Source organism: Puma concolor, chromosome B3 (genome assembly GCF_028749965.1).
Source record: "Puma concolor isolate L17-30 chromosome B3, mPumCon1.1.hap2, whole genome shotgun sequence".
Lineage (NCBI taxonomy): Eukaryota > Metazoa > Chordata > Mammalia > Carnivora > Felidae > Puma > Puma concolor.
The window spans coordinates 144834826-144858721 of record NC_141672.1 but is presented as its reverse complement, the minus strand read 5'-3'; the positions used below and the strand labels follow the sequence as shown (position 1 = coordinate 144858721).

The 23896-nt window shown below is 48.5% G+C and overlaps 1 protein-coding gene across 3 annotated transcripts in view; it reads right to left on the bottom strand.

Annotated features, from left to right (window-relative positions):
• ALPK3 (alpha kinase 3) overlaps positions 1-23896 on the bottom strand; it is a 55665-nt gene that overhangs the window by 8736 nt on the left and 23033 nt on the right. For all 3 annotated transcript variants that reach the window (XM_086711646.1, XM_086711647.1, XM_086711648.1), the window contains 7 exons: positions 7316-9335; positions 5609-5756; positions 5070-5197; positions 4909-4944; positions 2252-2532; positions 1577-1665; positions 553-788 (listed from right to left, as the gene is read on the bottom strand). In XM_086711646.1, the coding sequence (XP_086567772.1) occupies positions 553-788; positions 1577-1665; positions 2252-2532; positions 4909-4944; positions 5070-5197; positions 5609-5756; positions 7316-9335 (2938 nt within the window). The remainder of the gene's footprint in view (positions 1-552; positions 789-1576; positions 1666-2251; positions 2533-4908; positions 4945-5069; positions 5198-5608; positions 5757-7315; positions 9336-23896) is intronic.

Here is a 23896-nt window from a genome sequence, read left to right as displayed (position 1 = left end):
TAGGGGGAGGAGGAGGAGGGGAGGAAGAGGAAGAGGAAGAGGAAGAGGAAGAGGAAGAGGAAGAGAGGAGGGGAAGGAAGAGGAAGAGATGAGAGGGAAGAGGCGGGGGAGGAGGGGGCAAGGGGAGGAGGGGAAGGAAGGAGAGGAGGGAGAAGGGGCAGTAAGCTAGTGAGCGAGGATGGAGGGGAGAGTTTGGGAAGTAGGAAGAGGGGGAAAGTCCAGAGCAAAGCTGGAGGGAAAGGAGGACGGGAGATTCTGAAAAGGTGGTTGTGGCGTTTTAATTAGCCCCCACGTAACGTTCTTTGAAATCCATTCCTTTTTCATTTTAACGGGAGCCTGGAGCCTGCTCCTTTATGCCCCTGCCGTTACAGAGCAGGCTGCGCGAGGCCCACCGGGTGTCAGGGCCGCCCACAACACAACACGGCGCCTGTCGCCTACTCCACGAGGTCGCGGTGAAAAGCAAAGGCGAAGAAATAGGAGAGCGCATGCGCCGGCCCCGCCCCCCTGCCGCCCCCATGCACCCGCGCAGGCACACCCACTACGCTCTCCTACCTGCTAGATCCGTGACGAGGAAGCTGCCGTTCGTCCACAGGTAGAGCCAGTGCTGGAAGGTCTGGCATTTCTGCCTGACCTCAGAGCTGCTAGGTGCCTCCGGAGCCGCGGCCGGAGCCGCGGCGCAGCCCCATTCCCGCGAGCAGTAGGGCTGCAGGGGCTTGCCCAGATCCTCCTCCAGGGTGGCATACGGGATATTGTTTGCGGGCCGGTAGATGAGATACAGTGGGAGGATCCTAAACATAGTTCCACTGTGCTGTGAGCAGGAAGTATGGCCCGAGAGACTCCTCCCTCCATCTCAGCTATCTTTACCCTTGGATCGCAAAGGAGGGCCCTTCTGAGAAGGGAATTCTCAGCCCTGACGCCAAAGGACAGAAAGAGAGCGGAGCTCCGCCGAGTTCAGGAAAGGAAATGGGGGCCGTTGGCTTCAGAGTCCTGTCCGTTCTCCGAGGTCAGTGGGGTTAGAACCCAAAGGTGCCATGGCCCCGGGAGGACGGGCTTGGGTGAGGGACCAAGACCAGTATGTGTCAAACGGAAAGGATCACCTCCAGAGAGGATTCGGCCAGACTGCTCAGCGCCAACCAGACCCCGGTATTCGAGTCAAGAGTTCAGGCCTCAGCATGGAAACGATGACCATTTCTAGCTGACTCCTACGAGGCCCTGCACTGACGCTGTCTGCCCACCCAACGGCCCTGGCCAGGGTGCCTGGAAGTCTGGCCTACCCTCTCCCCTTCAGAGAGTCCCAGAATCTGCTGTGCGGAATTCTGCAACCCAGCCAACACTGAGCTAAGGGGTGGAGAGTTCCGCAGAAGAGCAAGCAGAGGCTTTTCTAAAGTGGGCAGTTAATCTGGAGGTGTTTATTTCTAGATTTCGTGGGACCATTGAGCAGAAAGTGGGGTTAGCTGGGGGCCCATTTGCACAAGCCCCCCCACCCCCACCCCCCAGGGGCTGTGAAGTCACTGTTCTGGGCCGAAGCTCCAGTCAACGGGTCTGAGACTGCATGACCCCCTCTCTGTGCACTTACTCGGGCACCTCCCCAAAGCCGGGTGCTGCCTGGGCTTCGGCCGCAAAGATCTTGCAGTACTCCCGACTCATGTTCTGGATCTTGCATCCCTGTGGGTTGAGGAGAACCAAATCTGGTCAGCAAGGAAGCTCTCCTGTTCTCCATCATGTCCGGCTCTAAGTGGGAGGGCCGCCCACCAGAGGACTGCAGGGAGGATTCCAGGCCTGGGGAGGGGGGTGGTTCATGCCCCCCCTGCTCCCTACTCTGCAGCTCATTGTTCTCATTTGCAAAACAAGAGGCCTCAGTCTTGTTTTCAAAGTGGTTTCCAAACTGCGTTTCCTGGAGCCCCAGCCAAAGGTGGCAGGGCCCCATAGGCCACGCTTTGGGGAGTGAGGGAGACCTAGACTGTCCACCCCACCCGGTCACTCTCCTTTCACCTCACACACAGGCTCCCATGCAAGATATGTGTGAGGGTAACAGGAAAGGTTTCTGCTCCAAAAATATGGTTTGAAAACAATGGCCCCAAACACAGAGCCTGGGCTAAGTCTCAGGCTCTCCTCAAGACCCATCCCAGGAGCCTCGTGAGGTTGACACTGAGATGGTCTGTGCCCCACACTGGGCCTCCCAACAGGACCTGAGCCGGGAGGGGGAGGAGGGGAAAGAGCGGAAGGAGGGAAGGGGGATGGGGTGCAGTACCTGGATGGTGACGTCGTAGTTTCTGCCCAGGAGAGAAGTCTCGCTGCTGGGCCCAAACACAAGCAGGCTGGACACCTTGATGATGCACGTGCGGCCTGACTCGAAGATGGGCTCCAGCCCATAGATGACCTTGGCCTGGGAGGCCTTCCGAAGGCCATACCCGTGTCCACCCCCTCGTAGCTCCTCACTCACCAGGCGCCCAAAGAGTTTGTCCCCCCAGCAGCCCGAGTCAGCCAGACCCTTCGCAAACACCATGGGGGTCATCTCAATCTCCTCTCCAACTGAAGGGGAACAGGAAACGTGGAAAACTGGAAGTTCCTGCCCAACTGAGGTTGCCCTCTTCTGCAGGGCAGGAAGAGGCCAGAACCATCTCCTGCCCACCACGCTGGCGCGCCCACTCTCCATGCATTCCTGCTCTTGGGGTGTATGCACACCATGGGTCCCAAACCGGACCATGAACCCCCGAGGGCAGGACTGTGTCTGACACAACCCCCATTGTGTAACAGTGTGTGAGTGTACCCACACATCACAAGGACTCTGTCAGTGTCTGGAGGGGAGGGGGGGTTCCGTGGACATCACAATTGGTACGCGATACCAGAATTCCTTTATTTTGGAATTAGGTGTTTTGCTCAAATGAAGAAATGTCTCCATCTCAAGCAACATGTTTGACTGGAACAGAAAGTCTGCAGGACCAATCCAGCCCTGGCGCTCAAACTGTGATCCCTAAAAACCATTTCCCTCTAAAAGGAACCAGAGCTCCCTAAAGAAACAGTTGATTCCAGGTCTGTCTGTGGCAGGAAGTATACTCGACGGACCTGACCTACCTTGTCCGACCAGAGAGCAAAGAAGCTACAAAAATGACTGGAGGCCAACCTCCAAGAAGGACACAGGAGCCAACCTCCCAAAGGGGCTTCCATCGGCCCAAATCAGACAATCTTACCAACTAAACACAATGGTTTGTACAATGTGGTGAACGTACCAAATATGTTTTAAAAATATTCATAATTGTAGTTTAAGAAATATTCATTCCTCCCTCAAAAAACCCCTCGATCTCACTGGTGACCTTTGGGGAATGCTAGGACACCGTCTCAGGGCAACCAAATAGCAGAAGAAATCAACTGATGAATGAAGAAGTGACAGAATTAAGATACTCTAGCTGTAAATCCTAATGAAATAATGGATTTAGGTAATAATTGGTAATTGCAAAAACCCCTAGGTAACAAGTATCCGGTACAGTTTTTAAACTCTTCCAAAGGACAGATCAGGCAGAAACAACTGAATGAAGGCAGGAATCAATCTTAATGTTACTAAAGTATGACAAGCTTTCTGTGCCTCCAGAGAGGATGCAAAAAGAAAGACACGGCACGTCTGTGAAGTGTTCTTACCCCCTCTCCCCAAAAGTGCACGTGAATCTGATCAAGCTCTTGCTCTAATTACAAGTTGTTGTTGTTTTTTTTTTAATGTTTATTTTTGAGAGAGAGACAGAGTATGAGGGGGGGAGGGGCAAAGGGAGGAAGACACAGAATCTGAAGCAGCTCCGGGCTCTGAGCTGTTAGCACAGAGCCCGATGCGGGGCTCGAACCCACAAACCAAGAGATCATGACCTGAGCCAAAGTCGGGACGCTTAACCGACTGAGCCATCCAGGCGTCCTGATCTAATTATAAGTTTAAGGGAAGCACATGAGTAGAAGAATGTGTGAAATGGTGTTAAATCAACAAAATCTAGAGCGTAAGCAACTCTACACATCAAGCAACTTCAACAAATAAATGGCAAAAAAAAGGGGAACGATGAAGAACAGTCATATATTAGAGACTTAACATAGATCAGCCCAAAGTGGTGAGTGGTTCCTAATCCAAGTAAACCAACACCTGGGAGACAACTGGGGAAACGCATTCGGATGTTTGAGGACATTAAAGAACTACTATGAAGCTTTTAGGTGTGGGGTTATATTTGGTATCGAATAAACTTGACAACTGAACAGAGGCACTAGTTCAGTCACTGGCTGATCAAATGAGTGAATGAATGAATGAATGAATGAATGCACTCGTTGGCAGTGAAGCTCTAAACATCTACCATCAGCTGCCTTCGCAGTCCTGACCCTTAGTGCGTCTCGGACAGAAGCCTCACAGACTCTTCCCCTCATGTTTGGGGAAATGCCTTATAACTTGGGGACGTCACAATCACCAGAGAGCCTACTGAAAATGCAGTTTTCCTGGGTCCTTCCCTAGACGTTACGATTAAGGGTATCTGCGGCAGGGCCCAAGAAACTGCATTGTTAGCAGCCGTGCAGTGTGCATCTGATGCAGGAACCCACAGAGCACCGTGAGAAGCTCTGGGAAGGGAGCAAGCAGGGTAAAGTGTGTCCTAGCGGCCAGTCCTGCCCTTGATCAAGGGCTCCGACGTGGGCCAAGGGCACAAGGCTGGATTAATTTCCTGTGCAAGGGCCTCTTAGCCACTCCTCCTCCCCACCCCATCTTCCCCAACCCCCCCTCCTGAGCCCTATCCTAAACTAGGAGGCAAAGGGCAGCTGGTGTGGAGGTAAACTTGGCATTTGGAATGGATCCCGTGTCCTTAAAAGAAGGCCCTCCCTGTGGACCGCAGGGGTAGGGGTGAAGGCCCACCCGCTCCTCCCCTGGGGTGGGGGGGGGCACCATACCTTCGCCTTCTTCTCTGGAGACGAATCCTGACAACACTGTGGAGAAAAAGAAGAGGAAGCAGCCACCCTTAGGCTGGCTGCCTGCACCGTCTCTACAGAGATGCCCGTCGCCCTCCCGCAGGGGACGCACCGGGCCGGGAGCCCGGGAGGGGTGCGCTTACCCTCGGGGCTGAGGCAGAAGTCCGTAGAGGCCGAGCCGTGCTCATTGTGGATGGTGCATCGGTACACGCCGCAGTCCACGGGGGACGCCTGCACGATGGCCAAGGCCGCCGGGCCCTCGTCCCCTGCACTGCAGGGAGGGAGACCCTCCCCGTGAGGACCATGGCCACGCGCAGCCCAGGGCCAGACTGTGGTCCCCAGGACCCTCCCACCCTGCCCTCAGACGCTGCCGGGGACCCCGGCACTGAGAGCTCGAGCGGGCAGCCGGACATGCTGCGGTTAAGAGCTGGGCCTGGGTCACACAGGTCTGGTCCGCAGTCCTGATCCTCGCTAGCTGCGTGACTATGGGCAAGTGACTTAATACTTCTGAGCCTCAATTTTCTCCTCTCTGCTAAGGAAATACTAGAAACCACCCCCCCCCCACTGGGTTACTGTGAGCAGAAGATGGGGGTCACAGACCCAAAGTGTGAGGACGATGCCCCACTCTGTTAGCGCCATAACCAGGGAGTTGGTCAGTGGAGGCACTACCCAGCCGGCTCACCTCCTGCCCACCTCGCCCACTGGGCGCTGATCCTTGGCCCAAGTCAAGACGGAGTCACTCAGGATGTTGAAAAACTGACACCAGAGCTTCAGGCTGCCGGAGGCATCAGGAAACTGCTCTACCCGAATCTTCCGGATCACCTGTGGGGCTGAGAGCAGGGGCCCAGTTGAGAGAGACAAGCCACTTCCCCTCGGTCTTGTGCCCTCGCTGGCCCTACGCCAGCTTCCCTGGTTGTTCCTGGTGGGACAGGTGAGGGAAAACAGGATTCAGGCTTCCACACAAACACACTGCTTCCTGGTCCCCAGCTGCGTCCCTCCCCTCCTCCCCCCCCCCCCCCCCGCCCTCATATTGCTCTGACTCCGAATCACACAGCTGAGCTGGAAAGTTCCCACTTCTGTGCTCCTCCCCCAGGCCTGGGGGAGCCTCAGAGCGGAGGACACACACAGCAGTTAGGAGAGGACCCCGCCCTCGTGGGGAGCACAGCATAATGTGCATTCTTGAATCACTGCGTCATATACCTGAAACTCATGTATCGGCGTGTGTCAACTAAAATTACAAAAAAATTTTGTTTAAGTTTATTTATTTTGAGAGAGACAGCGTGAGCTGTAGTGGGGAGGGGCAAGAGAAAGAATTCCAAGCAGGCTCCACGGTGTCAGCGTGCAGCCCGATGTGGGGCTTGAACCCACGAACTGGGAGACGGCGGCCTGAGCCGAAACCACGAGTCGGACACTGAACCAACCGGGCCACCCAGGCGCCCCAGGTGTCAACTAAAATTTTAAAAAATGAAAAAACAGAAAACAAAATCCATGAGAGATTAAACAGATGAATGGAAAGCAGAAACAGAGAACCCAGATTACCAGAATCGGCAACTGTCATACCAGAATCATGTCTGTACAGAGCCATCAGACGGTAAACGTATTGTGGAGGACGCTATGGCAACTGTCTGTCTGACAGGTGAAAAGGGAGAATTCACTGGAGGGACACTAGCTGGGAAAGCCCACTCAAGAAGAAACAGATTTTACACGAATGGCCTTGATATCTCTTAGAGGAACTGAGTTCACTAAAAATAGCAAAGAAACAAAACAAAACACAAAGTTTTTTTCTCAAAAGGCTCTTGTGGCATTAAAAAAAGAGAGAGGGGGGCACCTGGGTGGCTCAGATGGCCCAGCGTCCAACTCCTGATTTCAGCTCAGGTCACGATCTCACGGTTCATGAGTTCGAGCTCCGAGTTGGGCTCCGTGCTGACAGCATGGAGCCTGCTTGGGATTCCCTCTCTCCCTCTCTCTCTCTGCCCCTCCCCCACTTGTGCTCTCTCTCTTAAAATAAATAAACTTTTTTAAAAAGAGAGAGAGAGAGAAGAACTTCAGTGTGGGCTCTAGGCCCGCCTCTGAGTCCCAGCCCCTCCTGTTCAGGACTCATGTGACAATTCTGCACAGAGGGGACGGTGGGGATGTTGGCGCTCCACCTAGAGCACTGTGGGAGCCAGGCCCCATCTGAGGACCTGATTTCTTCTATCCCACTTCCCTCTCGATGGTGCACAGCTGGTGCTATTCCCAATCCCGAGGGGCAGAGCCAGGACAAGAACGAGGCCTCTAGGACTCCACGATGGTGGGGTCATTACAGGAGAATGCCCTCAGTAACCCCTCTCGGGCTCGTGTCCCCCCCCCCGCAGGGCGCTCTCCCCGCATCACCCTCCCCACTGCTCACCTTTTAGCAGCTCTTTGGCTTTCCTGGCTTTGGCCGGGGTGTCCTGCTTGCCTTCCTCCGGGACCAGCTCTGCGTCCAGGCCGCTGGCCTCCTCAGGCCGCGGCACCTCCAGCATGCCTGCCTTCCTGCCCTGGGTAGGGGAGCGTTTCTCCCGCCCGGGAGTCCCCGGGGACCCGGGCGCGAGGCCCTTCCTGAGCCCCCGGGGGGAGACTGTGGGGCTCTCCCTTTCTTCAGGTTTGGCCGCCTCCCCATCTCCTACCGCTCTGACCTTGGGGAGAAATCTCTTCCTCCGGGCCCCCAGAGCTAGTTCCTCGGGTGTGGCTGCAGGGAGACCTGTCAGAGCCTCCCCTGGGGCCTCCTCCTCTCGGAAGGCTTCCTGGGCCCCTCTGTCTGCTGAGAGTGGTCCCTGACCAGAGGCCGCGTGCCCACCTGCCTCCCCCAGCGGCCCCCCCATGCTGCTCTCCTGGGACGTCCCCAGGAGCCCAGGCCCCTCGAGGGAAACCTCTCCCTCGCCCTCACTGGATCCTTCTGAGGCCAGCCCAGGGCCCTCCTCCTCGCCCACCACGATGGCAGGGACGGTGAGGGTGCTGGGCGCAGGGCCCCGGGCTGCGGCCAGGGCCTGGCGGCCGGCCTGCACCTCACGGTCCAGGAGGCTGGTGAGGCGGCGGGAGGTGCAGGGGCTCAGCAGCAGGGTCTGCGCGCTCTGCACGAGATGGTTGTTCTCCACGCGCTCCAGGATGCGCCTGGACGTCCTGGGGCTCAGACCAGCCACTTCCACGTTGGGGACCAGCGTGGGTGAGGGCACCAGAGCCCCGCTGGCAGCCCCCTCCTGGGACTCTGCGCCCCCGTCCCCCGTCTCTGTGCTGGATAGCTTCAGCAGCAGGAGCAAATAGTTTTTCAGGGAGTCTATGAGGCCAGGGTCGCAGCCGCGGGGGCCTGGGGGCCTCCCCTCCACATCTGGCCCCTGGGCGCAGGCCCCCTCGCTGTCGGCTGCCGCGGTTGCTTGTGGGTGACTCTGGGCGGGGGTCCCTGGCCCCAGGTGCAGTGGCGGGGCTGACCTCAGCAAGGCCTGGTCCCCAGAGGGCGGGAAGGCAGTGGCACTTATGTGCTGAGAGGTCGGAGGGCCAGGCCGTGCCTCCTGAGAGCTCTGGGTCAGGCCCGGCCCCGGGAGAGAGGGCAGAGTGGGCGCCTCTGGGCTCCTGCCAGCCGGAGGACAGCCACCCACATCCACTGCCCCCGGCTGCTCCTCCTTGGGGCACGGGATGAGACCATCCTCTGGCTTGCCCTTGACCGGGCCCGACCACTCAGGCCCTTGGCATCTCACCCCTCCCCGCGGCTCCAAACCCCCCTGGGGAGGCTGCTGTGCTGGGAGCTTGGGGCCACCTGCTGGGGCACCCGGCACAGCCATCTCCTCAGATCTGAGCACAAGACCAGGTTCTTCTGGGACAGAGGACCCTTCTGGGGTCTGTTCAAAACACTCAATAATCTGGGGAGACTGCGGACCCTCTGAAGGTGGGCGTTCAGGGGCTCTGGACTGTGGGCTGAGGCTGGTCACGGATCCCTTCTCTGACTGACCTTTTATGGCTGCGGACATGCTCCCCTCTGACCGTGTCCCCTTGTCTTCCTGGATCCTTCTCTTCTCCTGCGTCCTCTCGTCTGCCTGCGTCCTTTCCGCCTGCGTTCCTTCCCTTCCCTGTGCCACCACATCCTCCTGGGAACCCCTGGCTGACGCCGTCCTCTCACTGTCTCGTGGCTCAGTGTCCACCTGTGGCTCCCTATCTGCCTGTGTCCTCTGGGTCGTTTGTGTTCTGTCTCCCTGGGTCCTCCTAGCCACCTGCCTCTTCCCGTCCGCCTCTGTAGTCTTCCTGCCTCCGGCTTGCTGGTCAGCCGAGGTCATCCTCTGATCCGCCCGGGTCTCTGTGTCCATGGGCTCGATGACGCCCTGGCTTCTGGAGGAGACCGTACTGGCGCTGTTACTGGCCAGCACGGTAGGAGCCGGGTTTGCCTGGGATTCCGGGACCTGAGCGACACGGACAAAAGCAAGAACTTGGCTACATGTGCCTTAGGATCCCTTTCACCCTGGCCTCCCAGCCTGCTCTGACCTCATCCAGAAGTGCCCTGACGGGCATCCCGCCACCTGCTTCCTCAGGCCTGCTAAGCACACGTGATCAAAGTCCCAAGCCCGCCCACCCCGATCCCTGACGCCAAGAGTCTGGACCAAGGAGTATCCAGAATCCAGGTGTCGCTCCGGCCCTTCCCACCTCTCCCCAAAGAAACCCTGCCTTTCCCGAAAGACCTTGCTCGTGTGTCATCCCACCCCTCACCCCTGCCATTTGGAGGAGGGGATCCTCTCTCCAGGGCTTCTGAGCAATCGATCTGCCCCTCTTTTTTGGCACTAACGGCCAGCGAATAGAACTATGGGAAAAATGGGAGAGAGCCAAAGGGTCTCCCCATAGTGGCCTCAGTGACAGCATCCACCATTAACGCTGAGCGAGTGACATCCAGACAGAGAAGGTGAAAGTAATTATGAATGCCACCTGTGGCGGAAAAGTCAGTGAAATATTGTGCTATTGCCCTTTTGAACACCCACTATTCGCAAAGCACTCTGCTAGGTCCCTACTTATTATATACATATTGCCTCACTCCTCACAATAGGAAACTGTTGTGAGCATTATTTCCATTTTAGAGATAAGAATACTAATGGCTGAGGGAGAAAGTGATCGTCCACTGTCAGAGAGTGAGCAGGACAGGTTAGCTGAGAAGGCGTGTCTAGCTTCAAATCCCACATTCTCTGCGGCGAGACTAGAATGGTGCCCAAATATAATTGAAGGGTTTCTGGTCTAAACATGGTGGCATCAGACAGTAATTTGCCTCTTTGCCTCCTGATTACGATCAAAATCAACAACGTGAACAAGAAAATAAAAGCAAACTTCATGCTGATTCATAGGGGGCACATGTACCCCAATGTCTCTAGCAGCACTTTCAACAATAGCCAAATTATGGAAAGAGCCTAAATGTCCATCAACTGACGAACGGATAAAGAAGATGTGGTTTATATACACGATGGGATACTACTTGGCAATGAGAAAGAATGAAATCCTGCCATTTGCAACAACGTGGATGGAACTGAAGGATATTATGCTGAGTGAGATAAGTCAGGCAGAGAAGGACAGATATCATATGTTTTCACTCATATGTGGAACTTGAGAAACTTAACAGAAGACCATGGGGGAAGGGACGGGGAAAAAAATAGTTTCAAACAGAGAGGGAGGCAAACCATAAGAGACTCTTAAATACAGAGAACAAACGGAGGGTTTATGGGGGGGCGAGGGAGAGAGGAAAACGGGTCATGGGCATTAAGGAGGGCACTTGTTGGGATGAGCACCGGGTGTTGTATGTAAGCGATGAATCACGAGAATCTACCCCCAAAACCAAGAGCACACTGTATACACAGGGAAAGGAGAGTAGAACACCCCATAGCAGCAATCTCAGACAACACCAGCAAAAACACGCTGCTGAAGCAGAATCCTGAACATCTCTAAGCTCGGAGAATGGCTTTTGCACATACAGGGATTTAAGGAATATCGTTCCCATGAGCCCCGCTGGAGGAAACTACCGGAGAACACACTGCAAACCAAAAGGTGATTAGGGAAAGAACTGGCGGGAAGCATCAAATACTTATTAACCATAGAACCGAGACGAAAACCGGAGGGGCTTAGCGTAACAGAGCAAAATGTGGGTGCTGTATGCCCAGACCCGGCAGAAATTATATAACGAGTACAAAAATGGAAGGAGGAAGAAGGTGAGTGGATAAGCTCCTTGACTGTATCACCTACACAAACCAGGAGCCAAAGGTTTGCTCAGAGCTGAAAAACCAGGTGATAGAAATAGAGGATTTTTAACTAAACAGAGATAATCACCACAATAAAATGTGGGGGCTAATACAAGATAGAAAATGACAGGGGGAAAGGGTAATGGAAACACTTTATCATAGCTCATCATAAAAAAATTAAGACACCGGGGAATGCCTGGGTGGCTCAGTCAGTTAAGCGTCCAACTTGGGCTCAGGTCATGATCTCGTGGTCCATGGGTTTGAGCCCCGCATCGGGCTCTGTGCTGACAGCTCAGAGCCTGGAGCCTGCTTCTGAGTCTGTGTCTCCCTCTTTCTCTGCCCCTCCCCTGCTCACGCTGTCTCTCTCTGTCTCTCAAAAATAAATAAATGTAAAAATAAGAAAGAAAGAAAGAAAGAAAGAAAGAAAGAAAGAAAGAAAGAAAGAAAGAAAGAAAGAAAGAAAGAAAAAGAAAGAAAGGACCTTCAGTTAATTCCTGGTGTTCCAGGAATTAGGAACCACTAACATGAACATGAAAACTATAAAGAAAATGCTAACTTTTCACACAAGACTGATGAGAACAGAGCTTTCATGTTTTTTAGTACAGATTTTATTTTTTGGTAATCTCTACACCCAACATGGGGCCCGAACTCACAACCCCAAGCCCAAAAATCGCACACTCCACCAGCTGAGCCAGCCAGGTACCCCCAGAGGTTTTGATTAAAGTTATCTTCACTCCCCCATCCCCAAGCCTGATCAGTCCCTGAGTCCCAGTGAACCTACTTCCTCGGTGTCTCAATATCCATCACCTTCTCTGTCTCCACTGCTGACTGCCTAAACCATGCTGCCAACAATTCTGTCTTGCCTAGACACCTGCAAAGCCTCCTGACTGGCATTCGTGACCCTCGCCTTTGCCTCTGCTCAACACCTACCCTCAATGCAGCCCAAGTGATCTTACCAAAATACAAATCTGATTGTGACACTCCCCTGCTTAAACACCTCTCAAGGGCTTATCATCATTTACAGGATAAAGCCTAAAAGCCCGAGCCTCAAAGAGCAAAAAGTTTAAGAACATTCTGTTGGCCAGGGTATGGGGAAACAGGTGTCAGCACAGCCTCTATGGACAGTGATTTGGCATCGTCGAATAAAACTAAAAACGCTTATACTCTTTTAAATTGCTTTTTGATCTTTATTTGTTTTTGAGAGAGAGAGACAGAGAGCGAGTGGGGGAAGACATAGAATCTAAAGCAGGCTCCAGGCTCTGAGGTGTCAGCACAGAGCCTGACACGGGGCTTGAACTCACGAACCGTGAGATCATGACCTGAGCTGAAGTCGGATGCTTAACCGACTGAGCCACCCAGGTGCCCCGAAACACTTATACTCTTTGACCCAACAGTTCCATTATGAGGAATTTATCCTATAGCTATACAAGATAGATACATAAATGCAGACGGACTTATATACAAGGATATTCACTGCAGCACAGTTTATAACAGCAAAAGACTAGAAATTACCCAAATTCCATCCACACAGAACAGATCCAGTGAATGATGGTACATCCATATTCCAAATAAATAAATATCCAAGTAGAGGGGTGCCTGGGTGGCTCAGACAGTTGAGTGTCTGACTTCTCGTTTCAGCTCAAGTCATGATCTGGCAGTTCATGAGTTCAAGCCCCACACGGGGCCCTATGCTGTCAGTGCGGAGCCTGCTTTGGACCCTCAGTCCCCCTCTCTCTGCCCCTCCCCTGCTTGTGCCATCTCAAAAATAAATAAACATTTTTTAAAAAACAAAAAAATATGGGCATCTGGATGGCTCAGTCAGTTAAGCATCTGACTCTTGGTTTCAGCTCAGGTCATGATCTCACGGTTTGTGAGTCTGAGTCCCACATTGGGCTCTGTGCTGACAGTGCAGAACTTGCTTGGGATTCTCTCTCTCTGCCCCTTCCCTGCTATGCTCTCTCTCTCTCTCTCTCTCTCTCTCTTTCCCTTTCCCATTCCCTCTCTCTCTCTCTCTCTTTCCCTTTCCCTTTCCCTCTCTCTCTCCCCCTCTCCCTCTCTCGAAATAAACTTAAATAAATAAATATCCAAATAGGAAAGCAAGGTGTGGACAGAAGGTACAATATGCAATCATTTTGCAGCAAATATACAGACACACACATATTTTTAAATGCATAGAAAATAGTTCTGGAAGGATGCCCAAGAAACCAGTTCTGGCAACTAACTTCGGGAAGAGGAACAGGTGGGGGGTGGGGTGGCGAGGCTGGGAATTGAGGAAGACCATATTCTCCATATACCTTTCCTACTTTTAAAATTTTATACCATGTGCACATGACACATATTTCAGCAATTTTCAATTTAAAGCCAAAATAAGTAAATAAAACCTCGCGTGATCAACGATGCCCCTCCTTCCGCAAGGATCCCATCTCTCTCTCTGGGTTCATCTCTTGGGTCTCTCTGCCCAACACCAAGTTACTGTACTGACTACAGGGTGGTTTTGTAACTACTTTGTGTATTTTCTCTCTAGGGGACAGTCTCAGCCTTCTCCTCACTCACCTGAAGGACTTCTCATCCTTGAAGACTGCGCTCAAGTTTCTTCTCTTCTTTGAAGACTGCGAGTTCCCTCCTCCACCTCACCCCACCCTCCAAAAAGTTAGTGGCTTCCTACCCTAAGCACCCATGGCAAATGTACCAGTATGCCCTCATTCTGCGTCGCAGTTATTTGTTTCATGCATGTGTCACCTGCTAATGTGTAAACTCTTCCCCTCTGAAGAGGTGGACCCAGCAGTGTCTCAGAGTTAGAGACTTGGTGCTCAGTAACTATATGATGAATGATCAGTTGGATACTTTCTGGACACTTCTGCAAAAGCTGACCTCTCTAAACACTGTGGGGTGTGTGTGTGTGTGTCTACATTTGAAACTATGTGGAGATACAAGAAGGACTGTTGTGTATTCCTTTGAAATAACCACTGTGTGAGCAGTGGCGAACCCAGCTGGTTCTGTGTGAGCTTCTGCACCACAAAGAACATCCGTAGGTTTAATTTTCCATCCCTACCGTCTTCCTCATAAATTCTCAGAGATTAAGGACTCAGTCTGATTCACCTTTGCATCCTGCACAGACTCAAGCACATTGGAGGATCCAGGAATCAACTACTGACTGAGAAGTACTATAGATTCTAACCCTCAAGAAGGGGCGTGGCCCTGGAGCGATGGTTTGGGGAAGCCAAGGGCGGGGGGGGGGGGGGGGGGGGGGGGGGGAGGCGCAGAGCAAAACCAGAAGGTTAACAGGAATGGTGAGGGCAGTGCCTAGGATTTGGAATCTCCTTCTCCTGAAACCCAGACCCAGAGCTGATACTGAGGTTTCATCATTTTTAAACGTTTGGTAGAATTGCCAGTAAAACTATCTGGCCCTAACAATTTCTTTTTTGGAAGATTTTTGACTACAAATTTTATTTCTGTAACAGTTGTAGGGTTATTCAAGTTGTCTCATTGTTTGCATGAGTTTTGGTAGTTTGTGGTTTTTAAAGAACTGGTCTATTGCATCTAAGTTTTTGAACTATGTGCACAGTTTTTCATAGTAGCCCTTTATTATCTTTTTAATAGCCACAGGGTCTCTCGTGTTACCACCTGTCATTCTTTTATTATTATTATTATTATTATTATTATTATTATTATTATTATCATTATCATTATTAGAGAGAGAGCGAACACAAGCAAGCCCGGGAGAGGTGCAGACGGAAAGAGAGAGAGAACCTCAAGCAGGCTCCAAGCTCAGTATAGAGCATGCCACAGGGCTCAATCCCACATCCCTGGGATCATGACCTGAGCCGAAATCAAGAATCGGACTCTCAACCCGACTGAGCCACCCAGGCATCCTGACCTTTCATTCTTTTTTTTTTTTTTAATCTTTATTGAGGTATTAATTGACAAAAATGCTATAATTTAAGGTGTACAGCTTATTGTTTTGATACACCTACATACAGCGAAAGGATCACCAGTCAATCAAGCCTTTCTTTCATTCTTGGTGCTGGTCATTTGTATCTTCTCCCATTTTTTTTCTTTGTGAGTCTTGCTAGAAGTTTATCAATATTACGTATTTTTTTTTCAAATAACCAGATTTTGGTTTATTGTCTCCACAGCTTTTCTGTTTTCAATGCCATCATTTTTCTGCTCTTTTCTTTATTATCTCTTTCCTTCTTGTTTCGGGTTTACTTTAATCTTCTCTTTCTAGTTTCTCAACATGGGAGTTTAGATTTTGACTTTAGACCTTTCTTCTTTTCTAATATAAATATTTAATGCTATAAATTTTCCTCAAAACACTGATTTAGTGGCATTCAAAATTTTGATGTGTTGTATTTTCATTTTGGTTCAGTTAAAAATATTTTCCAGGGTGCCTGGGTGGCTTAGTCAGTTAAGTTTCCGACTCTGACTCAGGTCATGAGCTCACAGTTTGTGGGTTCAAGCCTTTAATTGGGGTCTGTGCTGACAGCTCAGAGCCTGGAGCCTGCTTTGGATTCTGTGTCTCCCTCTCTCTCTGTCCCTCCCCAGCTCAGGCACATGCTCTCTCTCTCTCTCTCAAAAATAAATAAACATTTAAAAAAATGTTTGATATTTTCCAATTGTCCTTAAGACTTTCCGCTTTGCTGTGAGAGTGTATCGTAAATATTTTAAAGTGTTTGGAGACTTTCCTATTATCTTTCTGTCCTTGACTTGTAACTTAATTCCATTTTGGTCAGAGAACATACTTTGTATGATTTCAATTATTTTATATTTGTTAAGGTTTGTTTATGATCCAGAATATGATCTACTTTGGTAAATGTTTTACATTCACTTGAAAAGCATGAGTATTCTGTTGTCACATGGAGTATTCTAGGAGTCTGTTAAACCCAGTTGGTTGATAACGCTGTTCAGCTTCTTTTTTGTTCTTATTCTTACGGATTTTCTGTCTACTGTGATTACTGAGAGAATGTTTAAGTTTCCAACTGTAATGGCTGATTTGTTTGTTTTTCCTTCCAGTTCTTCATATATTTGGAAGCTCTGTTGTTAGAGGCAAACACATTTTTTTTTAATTATGTTTTCTTGAATGGACCTTTTTCTCATTATGAAATTCACTATTTTGCCCCAGTAATTTTCTTTGCTCTGGAGTCTATTTTGTCTGAAATTAATATGGTCACTCCAGTTTTCAACTGATTACTGTTTGTGTAGTGTATATTTTCTATTATTTTACTTTTGACTTACCTATATCATTATAATTGAAGTCAATTTCTCATAAAAAGCATAGAGCTGGGAATGTTTTCGACCCGTTCTCCCAATGTCTTTGTGTGTTTAGACCACTTATATTTAATATAATTATTTATATGTTTGCATTTAGGTCAACTATGTTATTATTTGTTTTCTATTTGTTTCCTCTGTTCTTTCCTTCCTCTGTTTCCCCCTTCCTATCTTCTTTTAGATTATTTGAACATTTTTAGCATTCCACTTTAATTTATATACTGTGAATTTTTTTTTTTTTTTTTTTTTTTTTTTTAAGTAGGATCCATGCCCAGCATGGAGCCCAATACAGGGCATGAACTCACAACCCTGAGATCAAGACCCGAGCTGAGATCGAGAGTCAGATGCTCAACCAACTGAGCCAGTCAGGCACCTCTATTGTGGTTTTTACTATATTTCTTTGTACAGTACTTTAATTGTTGCCCTAGGGCTAACAATATATATACTTAACTTCTCAGAGGCTAGAGTCAGTATTTTACCTCTTCAAGTGAGATGTAGTGATTTTGCCACCATATAGGTCCCTTACGTCTCCTGTTTCTGTTGTATGTCTACCCAGACATTTAGCATTTCTGTCATTCTTCTTTCCTTCCTGATGATACACGTTCCCTTCTGGTATCATTTCCCTTCCATAAGAAAAATGTACTTTAGCAATTCTTTTAGAACAGGTCTGTCAGTGAGTTAATCTTGTAGCTTTCTCTTATCTGGTACTCTTTACTTCACCTCCAATACTGAAAGACATTTTGACTGAATGGAGACTTATAGAATGAAAGTCTTCTCATTCAGCAGGTCTATTATTCCACTTCCTTTTGACCTCCATGGTTCCTGATGAGAAATCTGTAGTCATTTCAATCATTGTTCCCCTATAAATAATGTGTTTTCATTGATTACTTTCAAGATTTTTGCATTGTCTTCACTTCTCAGCACTCTGATTACTGTTTCTTAGCAGGGAATTCTGTGGGCATATCTTTTTTTTTTAATGTTTATTTATTTTTGAAGGGAAGAGAGACAGAGTGTGAGTGGGGGAGGGGCAGAGAGAGAGGGAGACACATAATCCGAAGCAGGCTCCAGGCTCTGAGCTGTCAGCACAGAGCCCAACATGGGGCTTGAACTCACAAACCACAAGATCATGGTCTGAACCAAAGTTGGACGCTCAACCAACTGAGCCACCCAGGCGCCCCTGCGGGCATACCTTATTTGGGATTAGCTGAACTTCTTGTCTGTAGATTTGTGTCTTTTGCCAAATTTGGGAAGTTCTCAACCATTTTTTTTTTTTTTTTATGTACCACACTTTCTTCTCTCCTTGGTTTCCAATGACACAAACATTAGATGTTTTGATATTGTACCACAGGTCCCTGAAGCTCTATTTATTTCTTTTTCCTATCTTTTCCCCCGCTCTGTTATTCACATTAAATAATTTCTGTTGATGTATCTTCAAGGTCACTAACCTTTTCCTGTCATCTTCACTCTGCTATTATGCCCAGCCAGGAAGTGTCTTCATTTCAGTTATTGCACTTTTCTGCTCTGAAATCAAAATTTGGTTCTTTGTACCCTGTATTTCTTTGCAGAGACTTTCTATGTTTCCGTTTATTTCCAGAGTATTTACCCTTACATTTTGTCACATTTTTTATAGTAGCTGATTTTAAGTCAGATAATTCCAACCGTGCTGCCATCTTGACATTGGCATTCTGTAACTGTCTTTTCCCAGGCAAGGTGAGATTTCCAGGCTTTTCATAGGCCAAGTAATTTTCATTGTATCCTAGACATTTTGAATATCATGAGATGCTGGTTCTTATATAAACCCTATGGATAATGTTAATATTTGTGTCTTATCAGATGATCAATCTACTTGGTTGTGTTCAGGCTGCAAGTTCCATTCAGCCTTTTGAAGTTCTAGCGTCAATGCCAGTTCCATTTATCAAAGCCTTTGCAGGGCTATTCAGATCTATCTGGTGGGTATGCCACCCAGTGGCCAGTCTGGGATTTGAATGATAGTTTTTTAGTTCCACTGTCAAAGTTTTTGATACACGGGCCAAAACTAGATCCATGCATGCACGAATAGCTTGGGAATAAGCCCAGGAACTTATAAACAGCTTAAGAAGTCACTTCCCAAATGCTCCTTCTCCATGATTTCCCCTGTACTTTCTGGGTCCATAGGGCCTCCTTTTTCAGTCTTCTGGCCAGATAGCTAGGGCTTCATTTTCTCCTCTCTGTCACATATTTGCACAAAGGAACCTGTGTCCTAGGCCAGGAAGAGACTCAAAAGAGAGCAAGAGGGAGAGCGAGAGAGAAAGCAACAGAAATTCATCCTACCCTCTTGGGGACCACAGCTTCTCTGAATAAAGGAAAGATTCCCCTCCCTCAAAGTTTGACACCTATGTCCTCTTACTGTCACTACCAGCAGATTCCTTTCCTATTCCTCAAGCCTGATCTAGAGTAGAGGGCTTCTCCTAAAGTAAAGCTGATGCTTACTTCTGAGCTTCTGATTGCATTAAGACCAGGCCAGAGAATAGTCGATTTAAGAAACAAACAATCAAACCAAACAGTAAACACTGCTGGTTCTGGGGTACTTTGAATTCTGGTCTTCTTCCCCAATCTACCTGTTCCTGTTTGCTTATCAAAGTCATCAAATGGTCCCACCATGCATTCTGTCCAAGTTGTTAGCTGTATTCAAGGGGAGACACGGGGTGAGCGTGTTTGCTCCGTCTCATTCAGAACTGGAAGTGCTATACCCATAACAACTAGCTTCATACTAGTCATTGTATTTTTCAGTTCTGGATTTCTAGTTGGTTGGTTTTTAAGTCTATGCCACTTTTTAAAGTTTCCAGTTCTCTGAAATTTTCAATCTTGTTTTTTTTTTTTTTTACCTTCTTTGAATACAGGAAAAAGAGTTTTAGTTTTATAGTTCATGTCTAATAATTCCAAACGTTAGAAAATTTGGAACCCCCATGGACACATTATATTATCTGCTGGTTTTGCTACTTCTTTTTCACATTTTCCTCTCTTGGTGTGCCTGCTTATCTTCATTTGGATGCCAAGTGTTAATTTTTTTTAACATGTATTCATTTTTGAGAGTGAGAGAGACAATGCATGAGCAGGGGAGGGGCAGACAGCAAGGGAGACACAGAATCAGAAACAGGCTCCAGGCTCCGAGCTGTCAGCACAGAGCCCGACGCGGGGCTCGAACTCACAGACCACGAGATCATGGCCTGAGCTGAAGTCGGACTCTTAACCGACTGAGCCACCAGGCACCCCAGATGCCAAATATTATATTTGAAGTGCTTTTTAAAAATAGTTAGAGGCCAGGGGCGCCTGGATGGCTCAGCCAGTTAAGCATCTGACTCTTGATTTTGGCTTAGATCATGCTCTCACAGCTTGTGGGATTGAGCCCCGTGTAGGGCTACACACTGATGGCACAGAGCCTGCTTGGGATTCTCTCTCCTTCTCTCTCTGCCCCTCCCCTGCTTGTGCTCGCTCTCTCTCAAAATAAATAAATGAACTTTAAAAAATAATTTGAGTCTTAAAGTGATACTATCGTCCTCCAGATGATTTTCGCTTCTTCCAGGTGCTTGAAGGCACCAGGTGTCTTGAATCACCTTAACCTAACTTCAGGGATTGGGATATGTGTTTGTCACCTGGGTAACTTAGAGCTAAACCTCAATCCCTGTGTGGGTAATTTACTTCTGGCTCACTATTCCTTCAGGGTCCCAACCCAAAGACCAGGGGGTTGACCAGGGTTACTACTCTTGAGACCACAGATGCCAACCTTTGTGTCCCTAGTCCCATAAGACTGTGTCTAAAACACTTCTGAGTCTCTCTTTCTCCTCTCCTGGAGTGGCAAACAGCTGCTATGACAAACACTGGGTTTGTCACCATTCTGGATTTCCATTTTGTCCCATATCCCGGGCTGCTAACCCTTCACTTTGTCCTTTACTTGCTGTCCTCTGTAGGGAAATTGGTCTGAACTATCTAACCTAGCACTACTGGAAGCTGATAGTCAATAAATGTTAGTTCCCCCTCCTTTCCGTCTCATGCTCGAGCCTAGGTGATGTTACAGTTCATGCTAAACCAACCACAGCAGAATACAAGACATAGAAGAGAAGAAAAAGTGTTGAGACGCTTTGAAAGCATCTGGGCATTAAGACTAGGACAGGCAGGGTTGCATTCCTGGGCTAGCCCACCATCTTACTTTTGCTTCATGCTCCCTGTCCTTCCCAGAATGGCTTCCTTCCTCTCTCCCACCTATCTGAACTCTTTCAACCTGGGGATATCATGGACACTCTTCCAGATCAGAAAAATTCGAGCTGATGCTTTTCTATTACGGTATTTCCAGCAATGAATCCTGTACATGCTGCCAACCAGCCTGGCCACGTCCCAGATGCCTTCCCTGGTCACTGTGGACTACTTCACCCTCGTTCCCTGGAAACCTACTGCAGTAACCATTCACCACACCCTCTGTCCTTGTGGTTTGGTGTAAGTCTAATGCCCTCGATTCACCAGAGAATTCCTTGAGGCAAGGATCATGCCCCTCCTCAAGTCCCCCCTCTCAGAAAATACTTGTATTCACGTATTCTCTGAAAACCAAAGATGCCTGATTATGGGAGGGGAGTTTCCAAATCTCGGTATGATCATCCCCAAGTCTGAGATCGCAAGGCATTCAGCAGCGCTCTCCCATGTCTACACTGTCCCCTCCAAAGACCTGGGAAGATGGGGCATTCCACCATGTCCCCACACTCCAGTACCTCAGCTCCAGAGATCTAAGCCAGTCTCAGAGAAGAGCTCAGGTTAGGGCACTAACAAGCAGCCTTTGAGGATCCTGGAGGCCAGTTCCCACTCATTAAGTACCTTCAGGGAAGATTGCTTCTGCCTGGGGAAAGAGCTGTCTACACAGCATTACTGGGCTTAGGGGCAGGGGAGCATGATGTCTAGACATTCTTAACAACCCAAGAGGCCTCAGTCCCAGCACCTGCTCCTCATCCATATCTAATATGGAAGCCTCATCTAAACCGTCAGAGATGTCCCCTATCTCCAGGAAAGGAAATCAAGACAAAGAAGGGAGCAGCGGCATCAGAGCCCTGAGTCAAGATCCTTCAAGTACTAACCCTAACAAGAGACATGCTGAGCCCGTATGAAGGAAGCATCAGAACTTAAAAAGAGGTATGAAAGAGGCTTGAATAGTGGAAAGGAATACCATGCCGTCAGGTGAGAAAGCTAAATATTAAGACATGGATTTTTCCAAATTAATTCTTATACTTACTGTAATCCCAATCAGAATACCAATGATATAGAGACAGAAAGCACGTTAGTGGTTGCCTGGGTCTGGGGGTGGGGACACGGGTAAGCTGCAAAAAGGAACAGGGATCTTTTTGGGCTGATGGAAATGTTCGAAAATGGGATTGTGGTAATGCCTGCATAACTGTAAGTTGTGTATATTAAATTGCACATTTGAACTAGGTGAATGTTATAGTATATATATGACATCCCAATAATGCAGATTAAAATATATATCTAGCGAGTTTTACTAAAAGATCGTTCCAAATGCAAATTGCACTTGTTTTCCAAGATTTAATAGGCTTTTGATCTTGTTAAAAACAGCTTACCACTTTTTTTTTTTTAATTTTCTTTTTTCAACGTTTTTTTTATTTATTTTTGGGACAGAGAGAGACACAGCATGAACGGAGGAGGGGCAGAGAGAGAGGGAGACACAGAATCGGAAACGGGCTCCAGGCTCTGAGCCATCAGCCCAGAGCCCGATGTGGGGCTCGAACTCACGGACCGCGAGATCGTGACCTGGCTGAAGTCGGACGCTTAACCGACTGCGCCACCCAGGCGCCCCTACTTTTTTAAATGTGATTTAAAAAAAAAAAAAAAGGTAAATATAGAGGTACCAAAAAACTAGTATGTGGGAATTTAAAGAATTTCAAATAGTGATTGTATAGTTTTCCTAGAGGAATAAACAAGAGAGAATAGCTAAGAAAATTTTAAAAGAAGTCTAAGAGGGTTGCTTTGCCAGAAATTAAAGCTACGATCATTCAAACAAGGTCATTCTGTTGTAAGAATCAACAAACACATTAACAGATTAAGATGAGTATATATACAGGAACCAAAATCGGCCTTAATGTGTATAAAAATTAGTATGTCAAGAAAGAATCACAAACATTAATAGCTAAGAATTAAATATTCCACAAATGATACTAGGGGAATTACCTACTTGCTAACTAAAAGTCGAGCTGGAAACTGATGCTATGTTATATACTCAAATCAATTCCGGGTTAATTTAAAAGTCAAATGAAGACATTCAAAAAACAAAAAATTACTTAAAATGTAGACGAATACTTAATGAACCTTAGAACAGGGAAGGAATGCATAACCTATGAAAGAAATTGTTAAAATATCCATATTGTGGCACATTATTGCAACCATTAAAGTTTTCTGGATAATTTTTAGAAACCATGAGAAGATGCTCATGAAATACTGAGAAGTGAAGAAACCAGGTTATAAAACTGACTCAGAAGAACAGCACACATTACATTTTAAAAACAATAAAACTACATATACAGAAAGGTTGGTACATACACCAAGAGGCTTCTGGGTGGTAGAACTATAGGTGAATTGTTACTTTCTCCATCAAACTTGTAGGGCTCCCCCCTCCCCATATTTTTCACCATGACCGTGGGTTTCTTTCATAATCAGAAAAATAAGGGTTTTTTTTTTCAGACTTGGGAGAATAAGAATATGAAAAAACATGGGGCGCCTGGGTGGCTCAGTCGGTTAAGCAACCGACTTTGGCTCAGGTCACGATCTTGCAGTTCATGGATTTGAGCCCCGCATGGGGTTCTGTGCAGACAGCTTGGAGCCTGGAGCCTGCTTGGGATTCTGTGTCTCCCTCTCTCTCTCTCTCTGCCCCTCCCCAGCTCATGCTCTCTCTCTCTCTCAAAAATAAACACACATAAAAACAAACAAAAAGAATATGAAAAAACAATCAAATTTGGCCACTAAAAAGCAGCAGCTTCAACATGCACATAGATGTTAAATGTGTTTCTCACATGTGTGATCTATTTCACAAATTTTTAAAGCACAGAAGAATGAAAGACACACAAGCATTTTGTGGGAACAGTGGGACTGGTGCACCTGTCCCTCCTGAGAGGCAAGGAGGGCCCTGCCAGGAGGTGCAGCCGGCCCGGCTGTGGCGTCCCCACCCCTGTGGGCAGGGAGGCCACCTTCACTCAGACTTGGCTGCGGGCCTGGTCACTTCCCAAATGAGCTCCCTCGGGGCCCATGAGGGCCATCCCTGCGGCAAGGCCCTCCTGTCCAGCCTGAGGACTGTCAGGCACACAGAGTAGCCCTGGCTGGGCCACTAGGAAGTCACCACACCGGCTGCCAACATCTCCAGAGACCAAGCGTGAGGGGTGAGTCATGAACAGACTGAGTCTGGTTTGAGGTTCACTCCACCCCCAAACCCTCTGAACTACTGTCCCCACAGA